Consider the following 21,301-nt stretch of genomic DNA (forward strand, 5'->3'; position numbering starts at 1 on the left):
AAAGAATACAGTGAATGCAAGTTCTCCTTTACTCTGCTCCATTAATGCTTCTTTCAGTTACCTCATACATATATCTGTGGACCTGTGCTGCTGTGGCTATGAATCGTCCTACTAAGCTGTCATGCCTTCCTTAGTTTGGGAACTGTTTCTAAATATATTATGAAAGAAAATACATTTATCAGCCACTTTCATTGCCTGCATTTCCACCTGTGCCTTGGCCAGGCAGTCGATTTCCAGACAAAGATGCTACTTCAGCTACAACACGGATGAGCGATTAAGAATCTCTACAACTGACTTTACAGAAGTAACTACCACATAATGAAGCAGCCTGCCGAGGAATTACATCAGCTAGCAAAGGCAATGAAAACCATCAACTTTCTCCTTCTGCTTGAACCAGTGTTAGCATGTCAGACCGTAATAAGTAAACTTACAAGGGGACGCGAATAGGTCGATGAACCTTTTGACTCGCATTTAAGATGTTCCCACCATAGATCTGGTACTTGCAGATCAATAACCAATCAGTAACATCAATAATCAATGATTATCAATAGCATTAGTAATCAATTGGAATCAGTGATTATCACACACCATGACCTTTCAGTCATGAATAACCACACCTTGAGTAAAAAAGTTAGAATATTTATTTCCCTATAGTAACAATGCTAATGTCAAGTAAGATAATCTCAAAATCAAATGATAAACATACAGAAACATCACTGGCTGCCCAAAGCAGCGAAAGAAACTTAATCTAATCAAAGCTTGAACAATTACACATTCTAAGGTTATGGTGTAAATTAATTCCAAGAACAATTGCACAAACAATATCACATTCATTTAGATTCAGCAAAGGAAAGACATCTACTGTTACTCCCTAAAGCAGACTTTAATTTGTGAGAATCCTTATCTAACACCAGGTTAGCATTCGCATGTTGGGCTTCATGCAAAACATTTTAGTCAAGATAAATTTAGAAAACATCTAACTATGGCTCTATCAGAATAGTGTGGTTGGTACCTAGAAAGAAAAAGCCAATAGGCATAACAAAACACATGCGTAAAAGTGTACCTCACTGCAACTGGATCGGCAAGCTAAGATAGTCTTCGTCATCAGGAGATCAGTTTGGTCAGCAAGCCATCAGGATTCAACATCAAAGTTCAGAAAACGCTAAGTCTTTAAGCATTAAAGTAAAGCACGTCTCTTGTCAAGAATTTATGACTGTGGCAAAAGCGCAATGGCAACTTCTTCTCAGTGCAGTTTCCTAAAATTACTTCCCAAGCCCTTATTAGTCAAGGCATCGCATGTTCACACTTCATCCAATAAAACTAAAATCTCAAATCTATAATTTCTACTAGTACATGGTTCACATGTCACTGATTGGCTTCTCTTGTAATGTCCTCATCGTCCGGCTCGTCAGGTAACAATATTGTTGCAGCTTATACTCCAGTCAGTGTCTCCATTGTTCTCCTGAGAAAGTCAGTCTAACACACATTACACTTATACTGTTACATTTTACAAGAACAGCGTCTTCTAGCAGGTGGTTCTCATGAGAAAGACTTTTAGCTACGAGCACATTTGGTCAGCACTGTGGAAAATTACAATTTAATTCTCTAAGCAGACATTTTTATTAATTGGTTCAGAAGTACAGCTTGACATGAGGCCATGCAACAAGGCCAAGACATAATGCATAACCCTTAATATGACATACTAGTACATTAATCAAACAAAAGCTCCATATTTCATATTAATAAGACATTAATAAGTACATTTTGTTAACATTGGCGGCCACTCACGTGGACACATTTTCAAATGCGTGCATTATTTTTATCTATATTAATACATTTTCTTCGCAAATCCATTACTCAGAATAAATGAATATTCATTAATATTTTTTATTAAAACACCTACCTTAGCACCAGCCACTGGCTTTTTGACAGATTGACTTCTTGTATTTCGGTCAAACCATTATTTAGTTCAGAGTGCCCTCAAATTTAGCCCTCCTGGAGTACCTGAAATTGGCTTCATTCTTATTCTCCAGAATCTAAGTCCTTGGGTACCAGACCTAAATTACTGAAAGATGGGACTCTCGTTCCTATGGAAAATTGGCTGAGTCTCAAACTCAACTCTTAACTCTCAAAAGGGGCACAGCCTCCAGAAAAACATCCCATATTTGATTTTCTTACTGAAGCCCCATTAGTCGTTTTAATCCCAGATAATAGAATTTGTGATAGCCACCCAGTCTGAAACTGTGACCCGCACCTAACCAGACCTAGTCGTCACAAGAATAAACGTTAGATTATAGTAAAAATTTGTAAAAGCATCCCATTTTTAAATTGTGACCCAGACCTGCTCTTCTCACATATCAGTGCAGTAATTCTCGATAATCTGAAATTTCGAAGAATTTCTAAAATGAAAAGTCAGCTTGATGAAAACAGGCTAGAGAAACTACATTTTAGAGAAAAGTTAAAATGACAAGGTACCTTTTCCTCAGAAATACGTTTCCATAGAAAAGGTAAATGTTTGTTTCAAAGGACAGGAGGGTGAAGTGGTAAGAGAAGAGTGGGTGTTCAGGATGGTGGAGGCATGGAAGGGGAAATAGTAAGAGGTTTGTTAAAGGGAGTAAAGTGGAAGAGGACGTAAGGGATTTGTTAATGGTGGTAAACATCGAGAGGGCTAAAAGGGTTTGAAAAAGAGAGTGAAGTGAGGGACTAAAGGGCTTGTAAAAAAAGAAAAAGAGACTAAGGGCCTGAATATGACCTTGGCGGATGGGATACTCCGTCACAAACGTGATGGAAATCCCGTCCGCCTTATTACAAGTTCCATTATATCCGATGGAACTTGTAAAACGGCGGGTAGGATATCCTTCACGTTTGTGACGGAGTATCCCATCTGCCAAGGTTGTAATCAGGCCCTAAATCACAAAAGGCAGCAAAGGCTTACAAAAATAGAATAATCTGGAGTTGGTGTGAGAGGGCTATTAAAATGGGAGTAAAGCAATAATGGGAGTAAAGGGGTTGTAAAAACAAATGGGAGTAAGTTGGAAAGGGGACAAAGGAATTTGGAAAAAATGGAGTAAAGTAGCTGGAAAGGAGCTAAGGTGGGTTTGAAAAAGGAGTAAAGCAGGAGTGAGCATAAGGGGTTTCTTAAAAGAAGTAAAGTAGGATGGGAAATATGGGGTTTACAAAAGGGAGTAAAGTGGGAGTAGGGGAGTTGTAAAATAATGGAGGTAAAGCAGGAGGGGGAGTAAGTATTTTAAAAAAGTTAGTAAAGTTGGGATGGGAGTATGGGGTTTGTTTAAAAAAAAATGGGAGTAAGGGGTTTGAAAAATTGGAGTGGAGTTGAAAGGGGGTTGAAAAAGGAGTTGGGTGGGAGTAAGGGGTATTATATAAAAAAAAAAAAGAGTAAAGCTGGATGGGATTAAAAGAGTAAAGAGGGGTTTGAAGGAAAAGGAGTAAAGTGTTAAACTGGAGTAAATTTGGAGGGGTGGTGTCACAGGTGGCATGAAAGGCAGGGATAAAACCACAAAAGGGAAATCAAACATGAAAAAAAAACAAATGTTTATTCAAGAATGGCTTTCAGCAGGTTGGTTTTGTCAGCCTAGTGAAAACCATTCTAAAAGAAAGTTGTCAACAATAGTTTAAAGAAATAAATTACCCAGAACCATTTAAATTTTGTTGGGTTTTGTGTAAAATCACATACAACCATAATTCACTTGCCAAGGCTTTCAAATCTTCCTCCTTTCCACACCTCACACACAATACTCAAGACTGACCTGGCTAGGATCTCATTACGTAACAAAAATACTAACTTAATAGTAAATCTTTCTATATAATTGTATACCAGTTACATTTTATCTCTATTCCTAATGCAGTTAAATGTACAGCACTCCGTCATCCTTGGTTGCGACTGTTACATAAATGTTGAATTTAATATTAGCATCTTGAATCTTTTTTTTTTTTTTTAGGGGGAAGAGAGGTGAAGTGCTATTTTCATCAGTGTACTCAGGATTCATGGGTTCAGATAATGTATTTGAATTTCTATTTAGTGGAATTTGAAAGCCTTTGAAAGCTGCTTTAACAAGTTATTATATAATGCCATTTAGTGAGTGGGGGTGACACACGTGGTAGTAGATTGAACAGGGGGTTGATTCATATAATTTCCTTTGAATGCTACAAAATCATCGAATTTGGAGGAGAAAAGTCTGCATTATTAGGCCAAGCATGCAAGCGTTTTGACCTGTTGTTAGAATTGTGGACTTTTAACCACGCTCACCTCATGCCCATCTCTTTAAAAAATCCTCAATCATTGGTAAATGCTTTCCATTTGTCCCTTTTTGGGGGCGGTTTTGTTACTGACCCTGTTACAATGGCTAATTGCTCGATTTCCAATATGTTGGACTGTGAGCAAACTTATTTTTCCTTTTCCTCTTCTTCTCAGTCATGCTTGTGGCAGCCATGGCACTTTAAATCTACTTGCTTTTGTCAACTAATGTTTTACTTTACATTTTAATTTATGTGGCAAGAAAAGTCCACATAACTGGAGCAAAGGTGAGACCCATTGCAAATGCTTGTTCTGTTTATACTAATAATAGCTGCTTTCCTTTCTGTTGAGTTCTACAGTTTGGAAGTTAGTACAGTTAACGTGTGTATATAAAACACAAAAATGACATGCACTGTGTGAAGATGTGCTCATCAACTTTACGTGTTGTTTCCCTTTGCCAAAAAACCTTTATTATTTGCACTACAGTTATTGAATGGTTTACACCCCATTCTAGAAGCTGTGCATTAATTAAATAAATGATTCATTAAAGTGTAACTAATTTTCACGCACCCTTCAAAAACCTGTTTATCGGCCGATTTATAGAACATTTATCAATTTAGTTACTTCATAACAGAATGTGGAGTGGAGTCAGAGTTCCATGATTACCTAATGGTACATAGCACATTGATGAATCTAGTAGGCCCATAGACTGCTGAATTTCTAACATGGTGTCAAACAGTGTTTAACAATATTTCCCTGGTCCTTCTCAGTCAGGACCTATGTTCATTCTAGTGCCCATGAAAGAAGCCAGCTTCGAATTGCACATATGTCTGCTATTTTGTTTGGTTTGTCCTTCCTGAATTCTTTGTTGATTGTAGGTTAGATCATTCAGCTCCCAAACAGTTCTTCAGCCTTTGCTCAGAATAGCAGCAAATGCTATGGTTTTAGTTGCATTAATGTGGTAGAAAGATACCACAGAGCTGGCACTGTTTGCTCCTCATGTGTAGTATTTTTAGTATTTGTATCAAGATATTCAAGGGTTAACTGCTTGACCAAGAATATAAAAAAGCAACACTACATCTCCTGATGAGGTTTCACATTCATTGAGCGCACATTCCATTCTGCTACAGAACAATAGCTGACACACTTGTATGTCATTCTAACCTGGAACACTGTATTTCCTGGTGATTCTAAGCTACCATAATTACAGTTATGCAGCAGGTCATGCACAGAATAGGTTGCTCCATACTGTCCCATCACAAATTTAAAATAAGCACTAATTGCACAACCTTCATGTGATGTTTGTTAGTTTGTGTTCAGGAATAAATTGCTTCCTACTTTTGACTTTACTTTCTTCTTGTATTATATATGACATTCTAATAACTTGTTCAGTAGCATAAGAAATTACTCTTGTTCACTTACATATATGCAGAGAAGGGGTTCTACACTACACTAAATAAAGCACATAATGTGTTTTGGCCTTTCCCCTTTCCAGCCAAAATACTCAAGAAAGCCATCAACCAACAACTCACAGCTTACCTAGAGAACAATGATCTCCTGGACGCAACCCAATCTGGAATCTGCTTCAACCACAGCACAAAAACCATCCTCATTGCCATCATGGATTACATCAGAACCCTCCTAGACCATGGAGACTCTGCTGCCTTGATCCTCCCCAACCTCTCAGCAGCATTCAGCACTGTCTTACACCACACCCTACTCATGAGGCTCCACCAGGTCGGCATCCGAGACGACGTCCTCAAATCAATTGCATCCTTCTTCTCCGGTAGAACTCAGAGAGCCCACAGTCCCAGACTCTTCAACACCTACATGACCCCCTTGGCAACATCGTCAGAAACCATGGTCTGACTCCTACGTGCACGACACTCAGCTCATCCTCTCTCTGACTGAAGACCCTGCCATCATAAATGCCAACTTCCTTCTCTGCATGACTAGCGTCGCCAACTGGCTGCAAGACACCTGCCTCAGACTCAACACATACAAAACAGAAGTTATGTTCTCCAGTATTGGATCTTTCATAGATTCACATGCTTGAATCATCCCCGTCGTCGAGGTGGGAGCCTCACGGTAAACTTAAATATATAAAAAGCAGTAAGTCAGTAAAAATAAAACCAGTAGGCCCTAGTAGGCCTCATAGGGTATTTTACAGTCTATCCACTTTGTTTTGTGAAAAGACCCAAACTTGAGTATCAACCAATCAGGATTCAGCCCCTCCCAAACACTCCCAACAGAGGCCGAATTCCCTCAGATTTTCTACCGCACGTCGTGTGAAGGGAGTCTCCCTGAGCTCTGCTCAGTTTTTTTCCTATTTTCTGACTGAAGATTGTTTTTTCTCTCAGGAAACTAGTTACAACTTTACTATGTCTGAAAAGGCAAAGAAGGGTCTGTTCAGAGACTGTGACAACTGTGGGAAGAAGAGACTACATATTGATGACCCCCACAAGAAGTGTATTTACTGCCTTCATCCAGACCATAAGGTGAGAGACTGCAAAATCTGTCGCACCTTTAGTCAAAAAACCCTCAAAGACCGAGAGGGTAGACTTCTCTTATGGCTGCAAAAACAGAAAGCCTTAGAGCATCCTTCATCAGACAGCGAAGAGTCACCACAAACTTCTCGCCCTCAGAAAAGAACAGGTGAGAGAGATAGAGGTGCGGATGAACCACCAAGAAAAATGCACAAAAAGACTAAACAAGTCTTAACTGAAGAGGCAGTTAAACATGGACCAAAAAAGGTTCATTCAGAACCTACTACGCCGTTACACCGGAAAAGCACCTCAAAGAAACCATCCCTGTCTCTGTCACCACAAAAAGAGACAGAAAAACTCTTTTTGGTGAAAAAACAACCGTCGACGACCGCCCCGTCGACGACAGTGTCGACGGTAACAGCGACCACGGTATCATCGACGTTCACAACACCATCCTCACCGATGATTATGACGTCGTCGCCTTTGTCATCGACGACGATTATTACTGCAAAAATCTTCAAAAGAGCTTCGTCGGCAACCACATCGTCGACAGCGGAGGCCTCCTGGGTTCACAAATCATCCAGGGCACTCCCATCTACGCAAACTACGTTGGCGAAGCGACCGTCGTCGCTAAAATACCCGTCGACGAAGGGACCGTCGACTAAGGACCCATTGACAAAGACGCAGTCATGGACGGAAGCGTTGACGAGAGACCCGTCGACGAGAGACCCGTCGACGACAGTACAATTGACGACAGTACCGTCGACGAGGGAGCCGTCGACGAGGGAGCCGTCGACGAGGGAACCGTCGACGAGGGAACCGTCGACGAGGGAACCGTCGATGATGGATCCGACGATCACCACAGCATTAACAGTTTACAAGCCTTTGGACATTTCACCAGATCATTCCTCATACCATCATGAGGACTCCACCAGATTCTTACCCCTTTCCCTTATTAATATAGGGGACAAGCCATCTGACATTTTGCCGATGCATACATCACCAAGTAAGGTGCTGCCATACCCACCGCAACATCTTTTAGACGATGATGATGATGAGGATCAAGGAATGTTTGGGGCAGCTAGTAGCCCGTCCCAACTAAATGTCAAATGTCAAGAGTTTGATGAAGAAGAGGATCAACATTACCAGCATAGTTATGCTTCAACATCTTATCCACAGGCAAACCAACCATCGCCTCTAGCTATGCCTAGCACATTAGTGACAGATTTACAACATATGTTGAAGGACTACTACAAAAGGTTCCCACCGTCAACTCAGTCCACGCCACCTAGACCTCAGAGTTACCAGCAAGCTCAAACTACTAATGTTTCCGAAACGCCACAGGCTAGTAGACCTGTAACTAGCCAAGCTCCGGAAGCTTACCTCTCGTCGGACGACGAAAGGGAAGAGGGCGAGCTAGCAGATTCAGCGGCTAGTGAATGGGACGACTATCTCGTTCCCACACCATCTCCACCTCCAGCAGCTCCAGTGGATTCTCCTCCAGAAGACATAGGAGGTTTCCATAATATCATAGAGAGAGCGGCGAAACGTTTTGGCCTGGCAATTGTTTCCCATGAAACTGAGTGTTTTTTGTATGACTTTAAAGAGCCATCAAAGAGATCTGTAAGAGCCATACCGATTGTGGATTTCTTATGGCAGGAGGGTTTGAAGGCAATGAAAAACCCGGCAACAGTGCCTTCACAAATGCCAAGGCTAGAGAAAAAATACAAGGCCCCAGATGATTCTCCGGCCTGTTTAGTCTCACAGCCGAAACCTGACTCGGTTATATCACAGGCGGCTCAACGACGATCCAAAAACCCCTCTACACCTATTGCGTCTCCCCCAGACAAAGAGGGAAGGAGACTAGACAATATCGGTAAGAAATTCTCCTCGGTTGCTGCAGTAACGGTCAAGGCGGCCAATTCCCTCGCCATCCTGGGAAGGTACGATCGGCAGATGTGGGCAGACATGTCCGCTTTTGTAGATTCACTGCCAGAAGATCTCAAGGTGGAGGCTAAAAAGGTCTTGCAGGAGGGAGAAAGGGTTTCCGCAGAGATAATAGACAGTGCAATAGATATTTCCCTCACTGGTTTTCGACAATTAGCTGGAGCAGCAGTCCTGCGCAGACAAGGGTGGCTTAAAGCTACTTCATTCAGACCAGAAGTCCAGACTCGTGTTCTCGACATGCCCTTCGATGGAGAGAGTTTGTTTGGCAAACATGTCGATGATATGCTGCAGGCTATCAAGACGGATACCGATACAGCAAAATCCCTAGGTACCCTGCAATATAAAAAACTACCTTTTCGTGGAGCAAGGGGTAGAGGTAATTACTCCTTTCGAGGTGGATACCAGCAATACAGGTCACAATATCCATCTTCCTCCACAGGACCAGGACATCAGCACCATCAACAACAGCAGCATTATCGATTACCACCAGCCGCAGCTTACAAGCATCCGGCTAGAGGAAGAGGAGCTGCCCGGGCAAGAGATACAGGCAGAAAGCAATGACCAGAGGATAATCTCAACACCTCCCCAATCAATATTGAAGGTCGGACGTCGCATCAATTCTTATTTCCCCAAGTGGAAGGCTATAACATCGGACAGATGGGTACTAGATGTGGTGACCAGAGGTCATACTCTGGAATTCATCCAAACACCACCGAGTGTCCCTCCATCGGGTACACCGCCTCTGAGGTTGAGCCAACTTCTCAGGGAAGTAAGGATAATGCTAACAAAAGGAGCAATAGAACCAGTCCCTTTATCTCAAAGGAACAAAGGATTCTACTCCCGGTTTTTCCTTCTCAAGAAACCCTCAGGAGACTGGCGCCCCATCCTGGACTTGAGAGCACTAAACAAGTTTCTAAAGAAACAATCGTTCAGGATGGTAACGTTGCAGGATGTCCTGCGTCTCTTAAACACGGGCGATTGGATGGCATCCCTAGACCTCCAGGATGCTTATTTTCATATCCCCATATATCGCAACCATCGCAAATTTTTAAGGTTCAGGGTAGGAAGTATGCACCTCCAATTCCGGGTTCTACCATTCGGTCTCAAATCAGCCCCCAGAATCTTCACAAAAATGCTAGCTCCAGTAGCAGCACATCTTCGCCAGGCAGGTATCCAGGTCTTCCCTTACCTGGACGACTGGCTTATAAAGGCACCCTCAAAATTCCAAGTAACAAATCATATTTCCTATTGCCTTCAATTGTTACACAGCCTGGGGTTTGTAGTCAACTACCAGAAATCTCAGATATACCCCAAACAAGAATTGAGTTTCTTGGGAGCAATTTTGGACACAGTACGCAACAAAGCGTACCCATCACACGAGAGGAAACAAAAGTTAACCTCGTTGGCAGACAACCTATCCAGAAAAAAGTTCGCTTCAGTCCGCATCTACAAATCATTGCTCGGAATGATATCATCGTGCATTCCGCTAGTCCCAGATTGCAGGCTCCATATGCGACCCCTGCAAGAGCAATTGGACATACAATGGACACAGGTCCTCGGCTCCTTCGAAGACAAGATTCGCATAACGCCTCTAATGAAGAACACTATGAGGTGGTGGGCGACTCCAACCAATTTCTCAAAAGGGCTGTCTTTTCTTCTTCAAACACCAAGTTACATAGTAACAACGGATGCCTCTCTCGAAGGATGGGGTGCACACTGCCAGGACCTGCAAATCAGCGGAATCTGGAATCAGCAAGAGAGCCAGCTCCACATCAATTATCTAGAACTCAAAGCAATACACTTAGCTCTAAAAGCTTTCTTGCCAAAGATACAATGTTCAAGCGTCTTAATCCGGACGGACAACATGACCAGCATGTTTTATCTAAACAAGCAAGGAGGCACAAGATCCCTACAACTCTCGCAGCTAGCCCAACAAATTTGGACATGGGCCATCAAACACAATATTTCACTAAAAGCGGAGCATGTGCCAGGACAGATCAATGTTCTAGCAGACACCTTGAGCAGGACAGTGATTCCTTATCACGAGTGGGAGCTAGACCAGAAAACTCTCAATGGCCTGTTTCTATTATGGGGCAAACCAAACTTAGACCTATTTGCCACTCTCGAGAACAAGAAATGCCAGTTCTACGCAAGTTGGCTTCCCCAAAAAGATTCGTGGGGGAATGCGTTTTCGATGAGATGGTCAGGAGTTTATGCCTACGCTTTTCCTCCGATCCCGCTCATTCCGAGAGTCATCAGAAAAATGAAGACGGAGGGGTGTCGACTTCTACTCATAGCTCCCAGATGGCCCAGACAAATATGGTATACGGAGCTCCTCATGCTCTCCGAACGACCACATCTACCACTCAGACAGAGTCCGACTCTTTTAACGATGCACCGGGGACAAGTCACACACCCACATCCGTCGTCTCTTCATTTGTCGGCTTGGCTCCTGAACACAATGAATACTTAAATCTCAAAATTTCCCCAGAGTGTAGAGACATCTTAGCAAAAGCTAGAGCTGACACTACCAACAAAACCTATAGACTTAAATGGAAACGGTTTTGTGTTTGGTGTGCAGCGGAAAATATACATCCTTTATCTTCTACTCCGGAACAGATACTTCCATATCTCCTGCTCCTGGCAAAATCAGGACTTGCATATTCTTCCATACGGGTACATCTGGCAGCAATCTCCAGATACCGCAGATCACCAGATAGACTCTCTTTGTGTTCCACAAGAATTGTCAAACAATTTATGAAGGGCCTTTTTCGGGTCTTCCCGCCAATTAGGAAACCCCCGCCTCTATGGTCATTGAATGTTGTGTTGATGCAACTCATGAAAGCTCCTTTTGAGCCGATCCACAAAGCTGACCAAAAATTCCTCGCATGGAAAACAGCGTTACTGTTAGCTCTTACTTCGGCAAAAAGAGTCAGTGACATTCAGGCGGTCACCATCAAACAGCCGTTCCTCCAGTTTACAAACTCAGGTGTCATCCTGCGGACAAATCCTAAATTCATTCCGAAAGTTCCCTCAACATTTCATTTAAATGAACCAGTCATCTTAAAAACCTTTTTTCCAAATCCGCAAACAGTGGCGGAAAAAACATTACATTCTCTCGATATTAAAAGATGCTTAAAGTTTTATCTACAGAAAACTCAGGCCATCCGCCAGTCGGATCAATTATTTGTAGCATTCGGCGGAACAAAGAAGAGACACGCGGTGTCCAAACAGACTTTAGCAAGATGGATTGGCCTGGCGATTCAATTCTGCCATTCAAAAGCAGGAAAGCCGCTCCACACCAGGGTGAGAGCCCACTCTACAAGATCGGTAGCCACTTCAGCTGCACTCTTTGCAGGTGTACCACTACATAGCATCTGTAGAGCAGCAACATGGTCCAGCCAACACACATTTACAAGACATTACTGTCTAGAGGAGACTAACCAGGTAGATACAGCAGTGGGACAAGCAGTGCTGAGGCATCTATTTCGTTAAGGTGAGCCTCTTACACATCCCACCACCACACTCGAGGTATGGTCATTAATGGTTCAGTTTCTTATACTGTTTAACGTGTCGTATTCTCCATAATAATAGCATAAACTGTGTCAGGATTTCTTGCCACACACATTTTATTGCTCTTATATTCGTATGTATGTGTATATAAATATAATTATATGTAAGTGCATATTTAAAACTGAACTAATGTGAATCACATCACGTATAGAATTACGATGGAATTACAGTCAATGTAATTCAGTAAGTAAGAAAACATTACTGCTCGTTACTCGGATTCAAGCATGTGAATCTATGAAAGATCCAATACTGGAGAAGAAAATTAGTTACTTACCTGTAACTGCAGTTCTCCAGTATTGGTATCTTTCATAGATTCACATGCGACCCACCCTCCTCCCCTCAGAGGCTCCCCTATTATACAGATATTAAACTTCACACTCCTACTAGAAAATCTGAGGGAATTCAGCCTCTGTTGGGAGTGTTTGGGAGGGGCTGAATCCTGATTGGTTGATACTCAAGTTTGGGTCTTTTCACAAAACAAAGTGGATAGACTGTAAAATACCCTATGAGGCCTACTAGGGCCTACTGGTTTTATTTTTACTGACTTACTGCTTTTTATATATTTAAGTTTACCGTGAGGCTCCCACCTCGACGACGGGGATGATTCAAGCATGTGAATCTATGAAAGATACCAATACTGGAGAACTGCAGTTACAGGTAAGTAACTAATTTTCATCTTTGGGAACCCTGCCTCACTTTAGGAATACTCCTGGTGTCCCGCCGCCCTGGCACCAGCCACTCCTATCGACCATACCCAAAACCTTAGCATCTTCCTGGACAACAAACTCAGCTTGAAGAACCTGATCAACGCAGTCTCTGCTACCCGTTTCCTCACCCTTTCATGCTCCATTAGGTTTTCAAGTGGCTCCCAATCTCTACCAGATGAACTGTCACTAACCTCCTGTATGCTGGACTCACAGCACATCTCACAAACAGACGTCAAATCATACAGAACTCAGCAGCGAGACTCATCCTGAACCTCCCCACACGGACCCACATCACCCTCACCTGAGGAATCTCCAATAGCTCCCCGTGCACACAAGATGCTAATGCAAGCTATTGACGCACGCCCACAAAGCCCTTCACAACCAAGGATCGGCATACCTCAACCACCACCTGAGCTTCCACCATCCCTGCAGACCCCTGCCTCCACCTCTCTCTCTCTCTCCCTCACCCACACCCCATGCATCTGCCACAGCAACAGTGCAGGTCATTCCTTCTCCTACCTCGCCACAAAATCCTGCCTTCCCATCCACCTCAGGATATCCCCCTTTCTCCAGGAATTCAGAAGGGTACTCTAAACCTGGCTCTTCAACTGAAACCCGAGCAGCCAATCCCAGCACCTTGATACCCTCACGGGTAATAAGTGCGCTGTACAAATCCTGATTGATTGGTATATTTCTAACAGTCTTCAAAAAGAAGAAAGGCTCAAAGCTGTTACTGGATAGTTTCTGAACCATTTCCTCCTAGTGGAACCTTCTCACATGCTCGATTGAGATCTTGCATCTAGTATAATGGAAGACAGTGTTTAACTATGAGGTGCTTATTTACATATTCCAGTGAAAATATCACTTAGGAAGCTACAGTTATCAAAACAGATGTTTAATACCAGTCCTCCCCTGTGCTTTTGGAATGATGGTGAAGGTATTCTCCATTGTAAATGCACCTACTTAGCTGTAGGATACCCATTGGTCTTCCTACTTGGACAACTGGCTAGGTCATTTGTCAGATGCTTTCACTGATAGCCTTTGCCTAGTATTTAGCCCTTGGTACATTCTGGGTTTTCTCTAAACCACCAAATGTTCTATGTTCCAGTGATTTCTTTTAATTTACTTATGTAAGGTATCTGTTGAGCACAGACATAGTCCCAATGAGTGCTTTAAACCTGAAACAATACATACAAGACTACGTAGATCACACATCTCAAGATCAGCAGTAGACTTATCTTTTAACTTGGCCTTTCCGAACCTGGAGATAACTTGGGCACCAGGTCAACCAATTCAGCCCTTTGCAATTTGTAACAAAAGTCTGACGGTTTCAGAGCCTCCTGGACTCATGGATTCATATTTTCACTTGGCAGGGTTACAGATAAGTGTCCTTGCACAGCATCTGAACCTAAAGTGAATTAATGCTTTATATATCCTGGCTTGGTTTTGGCTCTCTCCTTCTGTAGACTCTGGAGATAACCCTTCTAGTTGGTTTTAGGTGAATTTCACTGGGAAGTTCAATGTTACGCCTTCCTCTCTGATAAACTCCCAACACCGAATTCCCCTGGGCCCTTTCATTTAATACAAAGGCCATATCTAGCCTTTGTATTAAATTATTGTGCATCATGGGATAAACTGGTGATTAGTGCCACTCCCTCCTTGGGAATCTCTTTATGGTTCATTTTTTGTCTGCTCCTGTTGTCCACATTGCCACTCGCTTTGTGATCAGGTTGCCATGCAAAACCCACTTCTTGTTTCAGAGGTCATTGCCCATCACTGCCCGAGACCCCGCTCAAGCAGAGCTTTGGCACTCCCAACTAGTTATCTTTCTTATGAGGTACTCCCTTGCACAAATGCTCCTCTTTCCCTGCCATCGCAAGTACAACACAGCCTGTCTCTTTAAATTGATTGATAGTGAGCTGCGAGTGCTGCATTTCCTTCAAGAGATTCCTCCAGCTGACTTGAACTACTAAATTAAGTGCATGTGTATCTAAAGAGTACTCAATTGCATTCTTGAATACCTTACATTTCCATGACCATTTGTCATACCACTATGGCTTTGGAGAATATTATCTAGGTTATCAAACTTGCTGTCTCTGGAGAGCTCAGTACCAGAATTTTAAAATTCACCACCAAGAGGTAGTTTCTGTATAACATCCTCTGGGTCAAGGTGTTTGTGTCCTAAAATCAGTAGTGCTACTAAGTGGTATATAAATATACTGTGGGATGGGAGCCTTATTCTTGTTGCCTTAAAGTATCTCAGCTCTAGGTGAGGTTATTGCTGAACAATATTTCTAAAGTAGCATTCCACCTAGTCGAGAAGAAAGCCAAAGTATATGCTTTGGCCGGACTCCACCATGGCTCCACATGAGTTGGAGTCTGAAGCAGGATATTATCAATAATGTTTTAGAGCTGGGACCTTTGAGGCATGGGCTCTCCTTCCTTCCCACCACAGATAACTCTTTCTTGAAAATATGCTTCCCATTAGAGTGAAGAAAATGTCTTTCCTTCTAGACTAATCAAGAAGTTTCCTTCTCTCTTAGTTCAGCTTTCCCTCAATTATCAGGCTATAAAGATTCAGGGAGATGTTACTGATGCCCACTTTATCCTCACTAATTTTGATTCTTACAACTTCTAATAGTAGTCCCAGTCAATTAACCATTGTATCTTACTGGAACAGGAAATTTGTTAACATTTTTCTGATCAATGAGGTAAAAAAAAAACCTTTTAATGGACACTTACAGGAACACCTACCCATTTGAATCCTTGCTCCTCTGTGTAATTTAAATACTTATTTAGTCCCTAGCATGCAGACACCCTTTAAATCTGTTTCTCTAGGTCTTTCAGGACCTTGAGTTTCAAACTTAGAAAATTGGTTTTCTCGTACAGTTGCATTTACCAGAAGGGTCACTGAGCATCATGCTCTTCCATCTAAACGGTCCCCTTTTGTCATCTACAATTAGAAGATTCATCCTTGGACACTTCCTTCAACCTAGGCGTATCACCTCAGCTGAGGATACATTAATCTTTAAGTTTCAAGAGTTTTGATATGCCATCAGAAAAAAAGAGTTTCTTACCATTTGTTCATTGCATGCTGTTACAGTGAGGCATTGCGGTTCGCCCCTAATGCTTTGAGAAATATTCCAGCTATGGCCGTGAAGTTCTGCACAGTCTATTTACTAGAGAACTGGTCAGAATATTTCTGTATTACTGCTGCAGTAATTATCTGGCTTTGAAATCCAATTCCCAACCAGTTGGGAAGTATGGAAAGCAGGATGACAGTAAAAAAAAAAAAAAAAAAAGCAAGCATTGGCACAGCTAGTAAGTCTCTCTTACTTGACCTGCTGGCTGTGCTAATGCTTTTGCTGATGCTGTGCAGCATTGTGGGGAAACAAATAAGTATATAAGTAAAACTGCGATGATGCAGCCGCTGACCACGGTTGCATCATGATGCAGACCCATGCATGTGAGAGGGCCTAAGGTTGCAGAATTCTCCACAAGTATATGTCCTATTTTATTAAAAGATTTTATTTACCGATCTGTCCAAAATGTGTTTTTTTTTTGTGCAAAAGCAATTAATACATCTTGGAGTGGGCCAGCACAAACAGACTTCTAAATTGAAGAAAAAGTGATACGTGTGCACATGTTAAGGGCATTACAGAGCAGCAGGTGGGGAAGCGATTTGGAAGTAGGAGGGGAGGTGACTAAAGGAAAACGAAAGGTGGCGTGGGAAGAGGGGAAAAGAAACACACAAGGAAGGGAACGATAAAAAAGGGTGATGAAAGAAGCACACAGATGAGGGGAGAAGCACATGAGGGAGAGTGCAACTTGAAGTGCAAGGGTGGGGAGAAGAAAACAGGTGAGAGAGAGCAACACAGAGCACAGCAGGGAAGAGAAGCACATGAGGGAGACCTCTGTTTTGGAATGCTTAACCAAAAAGAAAAAAGTAGTTCCCTAAAAGTAAAGTGGAAGAACACACGTCAGCCAGTCAAGATGACGGGAGAGTAAACACAGGATGGGCAAGATGCACAAGGAAAGCCATCGAATAAAAAGGCAGGAAATGAGAGTGGCAATTAAACCAACCATTGGCATTAATCCTACTGTAATTCCTTGGTAAACCCAGAATAGGGCATGTACTGTGTGGTAAACCTATAATTACCTTAATGGTGTATCTGGTTCTGATAACCTAATTTTGCTTCATTCAGGATGACGAAGCATATGATGTGCTTCAGACTCGCATGTCAATAAAATATGATAGGAAATAGGCAGTGTTCATTGGTTTGCGGTGTGATACAACACTGGATTTCAAGGCATTAGATATACTCACACGTTGAGGGCTCCCCTCAAAATTTAATGTGACATTCTCCATTTCTGTGGTGCAGGTGATTTCCAACTATTTGTGAAGGAGTGAGAGTAAGTACTAATAGTAACAGAATGATCATGAAAGCAACTTCTCATTTTCTGTTGAAGCTACCTTTGACAGCAGAAATCTTAATTAAATATGTAGTTTTCAAGCTGGCTCTAGTTAAGAGAAGATACAAGTGAATAAGTAAATAATTTGACTATGAATTAAAATCAAATCAAAAAAGAAACCATACAAATAAAAAAAAACTGGATATGATTCGAATTTAAGATATGTTATTGCTGCTTGTTTCCCTCACCCCTTCCGCTGCACTCTGTTTATTGGGTGTAGACACTGAGGTTTTGCGTTCACGACACTGAATGCTGTACTTCAAGATTCAACTTAATACACAAATAAAACTAATTTTCCGAGGAGCAGCATGGTGGTTTATACCTTAATACAAAATGGCAAGGAGCCAATGTAATTTAAATTGTCCGCTCATACAGTAGATGGAACACACAACAATGTTTAAATATACTTTTATGTGCTGAGGTCCGACTATGATACATGCAGTTTTAAAAGATCCTAATGATAAATGTGTTCTTTGAAATTAGCCATACTTTTGCATGTATAGTCTTTTAATTCTCTTTATTAGGATTTCAATATTAAGATTCCCACTCCATCAGTAATACTTCAAACTTTACAGCATCATTTAGGCCTGTCATATCTGTACTATCAAAACAAGAAAGTACATTACCAATCGCTGCATACATTTATAAAACTATAAATGCGAAATCTACAGCAACATTTTTTATCATCATCGGTTGACTGAGGTTGGATAGACATTCACAGCAACACGGTTACAACTTTTATTTATTTGTGTACAGAAAGTGTTTATTAAAACTATTGATGACTTAGTTGAACTGAATCAAAAAGAACAGGACCACACCGATGCTACTGATATATATTTTTTCCTTCTTTTCAGAAAACACTGGTCAGCCAATTGGTCTCAGTCTTCCGGTTATTATCATAAAACAAGAAGAGTCCTGCCAATGTCAGTGTGCCTGCCGTGACTCTGCTAATGACAGAGCCTCCTCAAAAGAAGAGCGCCCACCACCAAAAGATGAACCAGCAGAGGATCCCAGTCCCTCAGTACAGAAACCACAACTGCAGCCTGAGACATTGCTGCCATTCTCTACCTGTGATGATGGCAGTAGGACCCTTAACCCCACAGACTCTCCGACAGACTCCTTGGGTGTCTTGGACGTTGCAGACTTCCTTTCCCTCCAAAAACCCTTAACACCACCATCCCTTATTCCAATTGAAGCACTCTTGCAGGGAGGAGAGGAGATGAGCTTGAGCAACAGCTTCTGTAAGTGAAGAGGCACGGAACAAAGGCTTTTGCAGGCTTGACAATAACATTGGTGTAAAGGTCAGGAACTTGAAGTATCTAAATCTGGACATTTTGCTGCTTGGATCTTGCTTTCTCCCAAGATATGATTCTAGTTACATTACAGGAGCATCTCTAAGTGACATCGTAAAAAATAATTTATGTGAACTTGTTTTTTTTTTGCTGCACTGTTTGTCACTTTTTGCTTGTATGTGATTACGGATTGTAGGGTTTTTTGTATGCAGAAAATTTAAGGAGAGAATACGTATGGGTATGTCAGTTTGAAATTGTGATTTTAAAGAAAATATATGTTATTTTGGTACTTGGAGACAGCTATTCTTACAGCATTTTCTAGAATGCTGACTTTATGTATTTTTGTTTGACCCCATAAAATTATAACCATGGAGCAACTAAAACTACCTGTGCAATTCGACATAGGTGATATTGGGAAACCAGCCTTATTGTTTAAAGTGGGGTTAAAATAGGCAAGCTATTTTCTTAAAACCAACTCTCCAGTAAATACTAAGTGGGCTTGCAAACACAACATGGGTTGAATGTGTCAGGCACTTTCATTAGCTGTAAGGGAGGGTGGTGGTTTGCCACACAATCACAGTGTTTATATTGTTACTTATCTACTGGGCAGACTATGTGGGCCAAGGTTACTCATCTCTTCCACTAAGTCCTTAGCTCCCATTCTTCTTTCACTGCAGTATCTTTTTCATGTGGATTCAACTAAAATCTATAATAAACAGAAAGATACTCAAAAATCAACTTGATGTATGGTATTCTGAGATTCGTGGCAAAATGTTGATGAGGTTACAAAAAAGATAATACAGGATTGTGGTCCTTATTTCCTTTTTTGGTGAATAATTTTAATAATCTCCCAAATTATTTGGAAACGTTTAATGGCGCTGCTGCTCATTGACAAGGGACCTAGAGCAATGCCTTTCTAGGAGGAACCCTGCATTCAACCTGGTCCTTCTCCCTCTGTTGCCTTCATGCATCTGTCAGAATCTACACTGTTTCAGATTAACCAATTATACAATATTTGATGTATTATTTGTTATACTTTGTTTATTCTAGAAATAATACAAATAGTTAATTTAAGGGTATCAATCAATTAGTGTCCATTTGTAACAAGCGGAAATGTAAACATGCATGATGAATGGGACTGGTGCCAATCCTCGCTGTTATCAAATTCTTTGTTTCATTGACGTTTTATAGGTACTTGCATGTTTTACACAATGCATGCAAAAGTGCAGATCTTTGTGAATTAATTGGGTACAGCTCCTTCAGGGAACTAAATATACTTAAGAAAATGCCACTTAATTAAAAAAAAAAAAAAAGTGATAAGATTTTGTACAGTAAACTCCAGTACCTTTAAAAGCAGTGCTGGTAAACCCCATATCTCTAGAAGTAGAAGTTTGCGGATATGTAGTTCCACACTGGCTGTGTTTCTATGAGTTTAGATGTCATCAGTAGTTATATTAACTCAAATTTAGATGGCTCCATTCGATAGCCAAAAACATCTTCAAAATAGTCAAACTGATTCAACTGATATAATATCATGGGACACTCTTGTCAAATGCTCTCAGAGTTCTAACTTTAGTTATTGGGAAATTTTCCAGAATTGGTCTAACTCGTATAATTTCTGTTAATTTCTATTGCTGCATCTCCTAAACTACAAGCATGTTTACAGTGTTTAAAAAGTCATAATAAGATAAAATGTGACAGCTTTGATGGATTGAAATACCTTCCCACTGACTGAAGTAGAAGCAATGACCTTGACCAGTGCCATGTGCTATTTCCCTATTCCCATTACTCATTTGTGAATAACTAGTCTTTTTCCCTTCCTGGTGCAGTTTAGGGAATTCATGCATACTCTCTGTGAGAGACTATGTGAGACACTTGCAATAAAATGCCAATTTGAACGTATCCAACCTTACTGCTGTCACAAGTAAACAGTTGTACCTGCCCTGGTTGACTTCTGAATCTAGAAAGGAAAGCACCTGGCTGACCAAAACAATTGTCTAAGAAGAAGACTTTTTAATTTGTTCTATTAACTTGTTGCCCAATATCATTTGCCTTACAAATGAACTGCGCTGGTAGTCAGGATATACTTGTCATTTGTAGCTGTGAGAAAGTATCCTTCAGAGTTTTGCATTGACTGGGAATCAGCATTGCCTTTGTGTTTGAACTGCATAGCTTTGTCCAGTGGCAGCAGCAGACATTAAGAATTGTAATGCAGTATTATTTAGGATTATTATTTTAGGAAAATCCAATCAAGCACAGTATTTTGAAGCAGAATACATTTGTTGACATAAATAATGCTGTTATTGGAGAAAAGTGATAGAAGCTAAAGTGAAACACTACACTTTATGTTCAGTGCAAAGGCACAAGAATTCCAATAATGCAGTTTCAGAGCAAATGAGGCTCTCCGCTTTGCCGGCTTTAGTGACAAAACAATTTAAATATCCTATAGCACTGTGGAAATGAAAACTTAAAACATGTTTTCGTTTCACATGTGTTGCGGTTTATATCATGTAGCAGCCTAAAAAGTTTAGTTTACTGTAAATGTGAGAAAAGATGCAAAATTGAGAT

The 21,301-nt window shown here is 41.2% G+C and overlaps 1 protein-coding gene across 1 annotated transcript in view; it reads left to right on the forward strand.

Moving 5' to 3' along the window:
- Window positions 1-19,471, forward strand: part of MTF1 (metal regulatory transcription factor 1) — a 100,018-nt gene extending 80,547 nt beyond the window's left edge. Inside the window, exon 10 of the mRNA XM_069223980.1 lies at window positions 18,296-19,471. Coding sequence (XP_069080081.1) covers window positions 18,296-18,690 — 395 coding nt within the window. The 3' untranslated portion in view covers window positions 18,691-19,471. The remainder of the gene's footprint in view (window positions 1-18,295) is intronic.
- The last annotated feature ends 1,830 nt before the right edge of the window (window positions 19,472-21,301 follow it).

Source organism: Pleurodeles waltl, chromosome 3_1 (assembly GCF_031143425.1).
Source record: "Pleurodeles waltl isolate 20211129_DDA chromosome 3_1, aPleWal1.hap1.20221129, whole genome shotgun sequence".
Classification (NCBI taxonomy): domain Eukaryota; kingdom Metazoa; phylum Chordata; class Amphibia; order Caudata; family Salamandridae; genus Pleurodeles; species Pleurodeles waltl.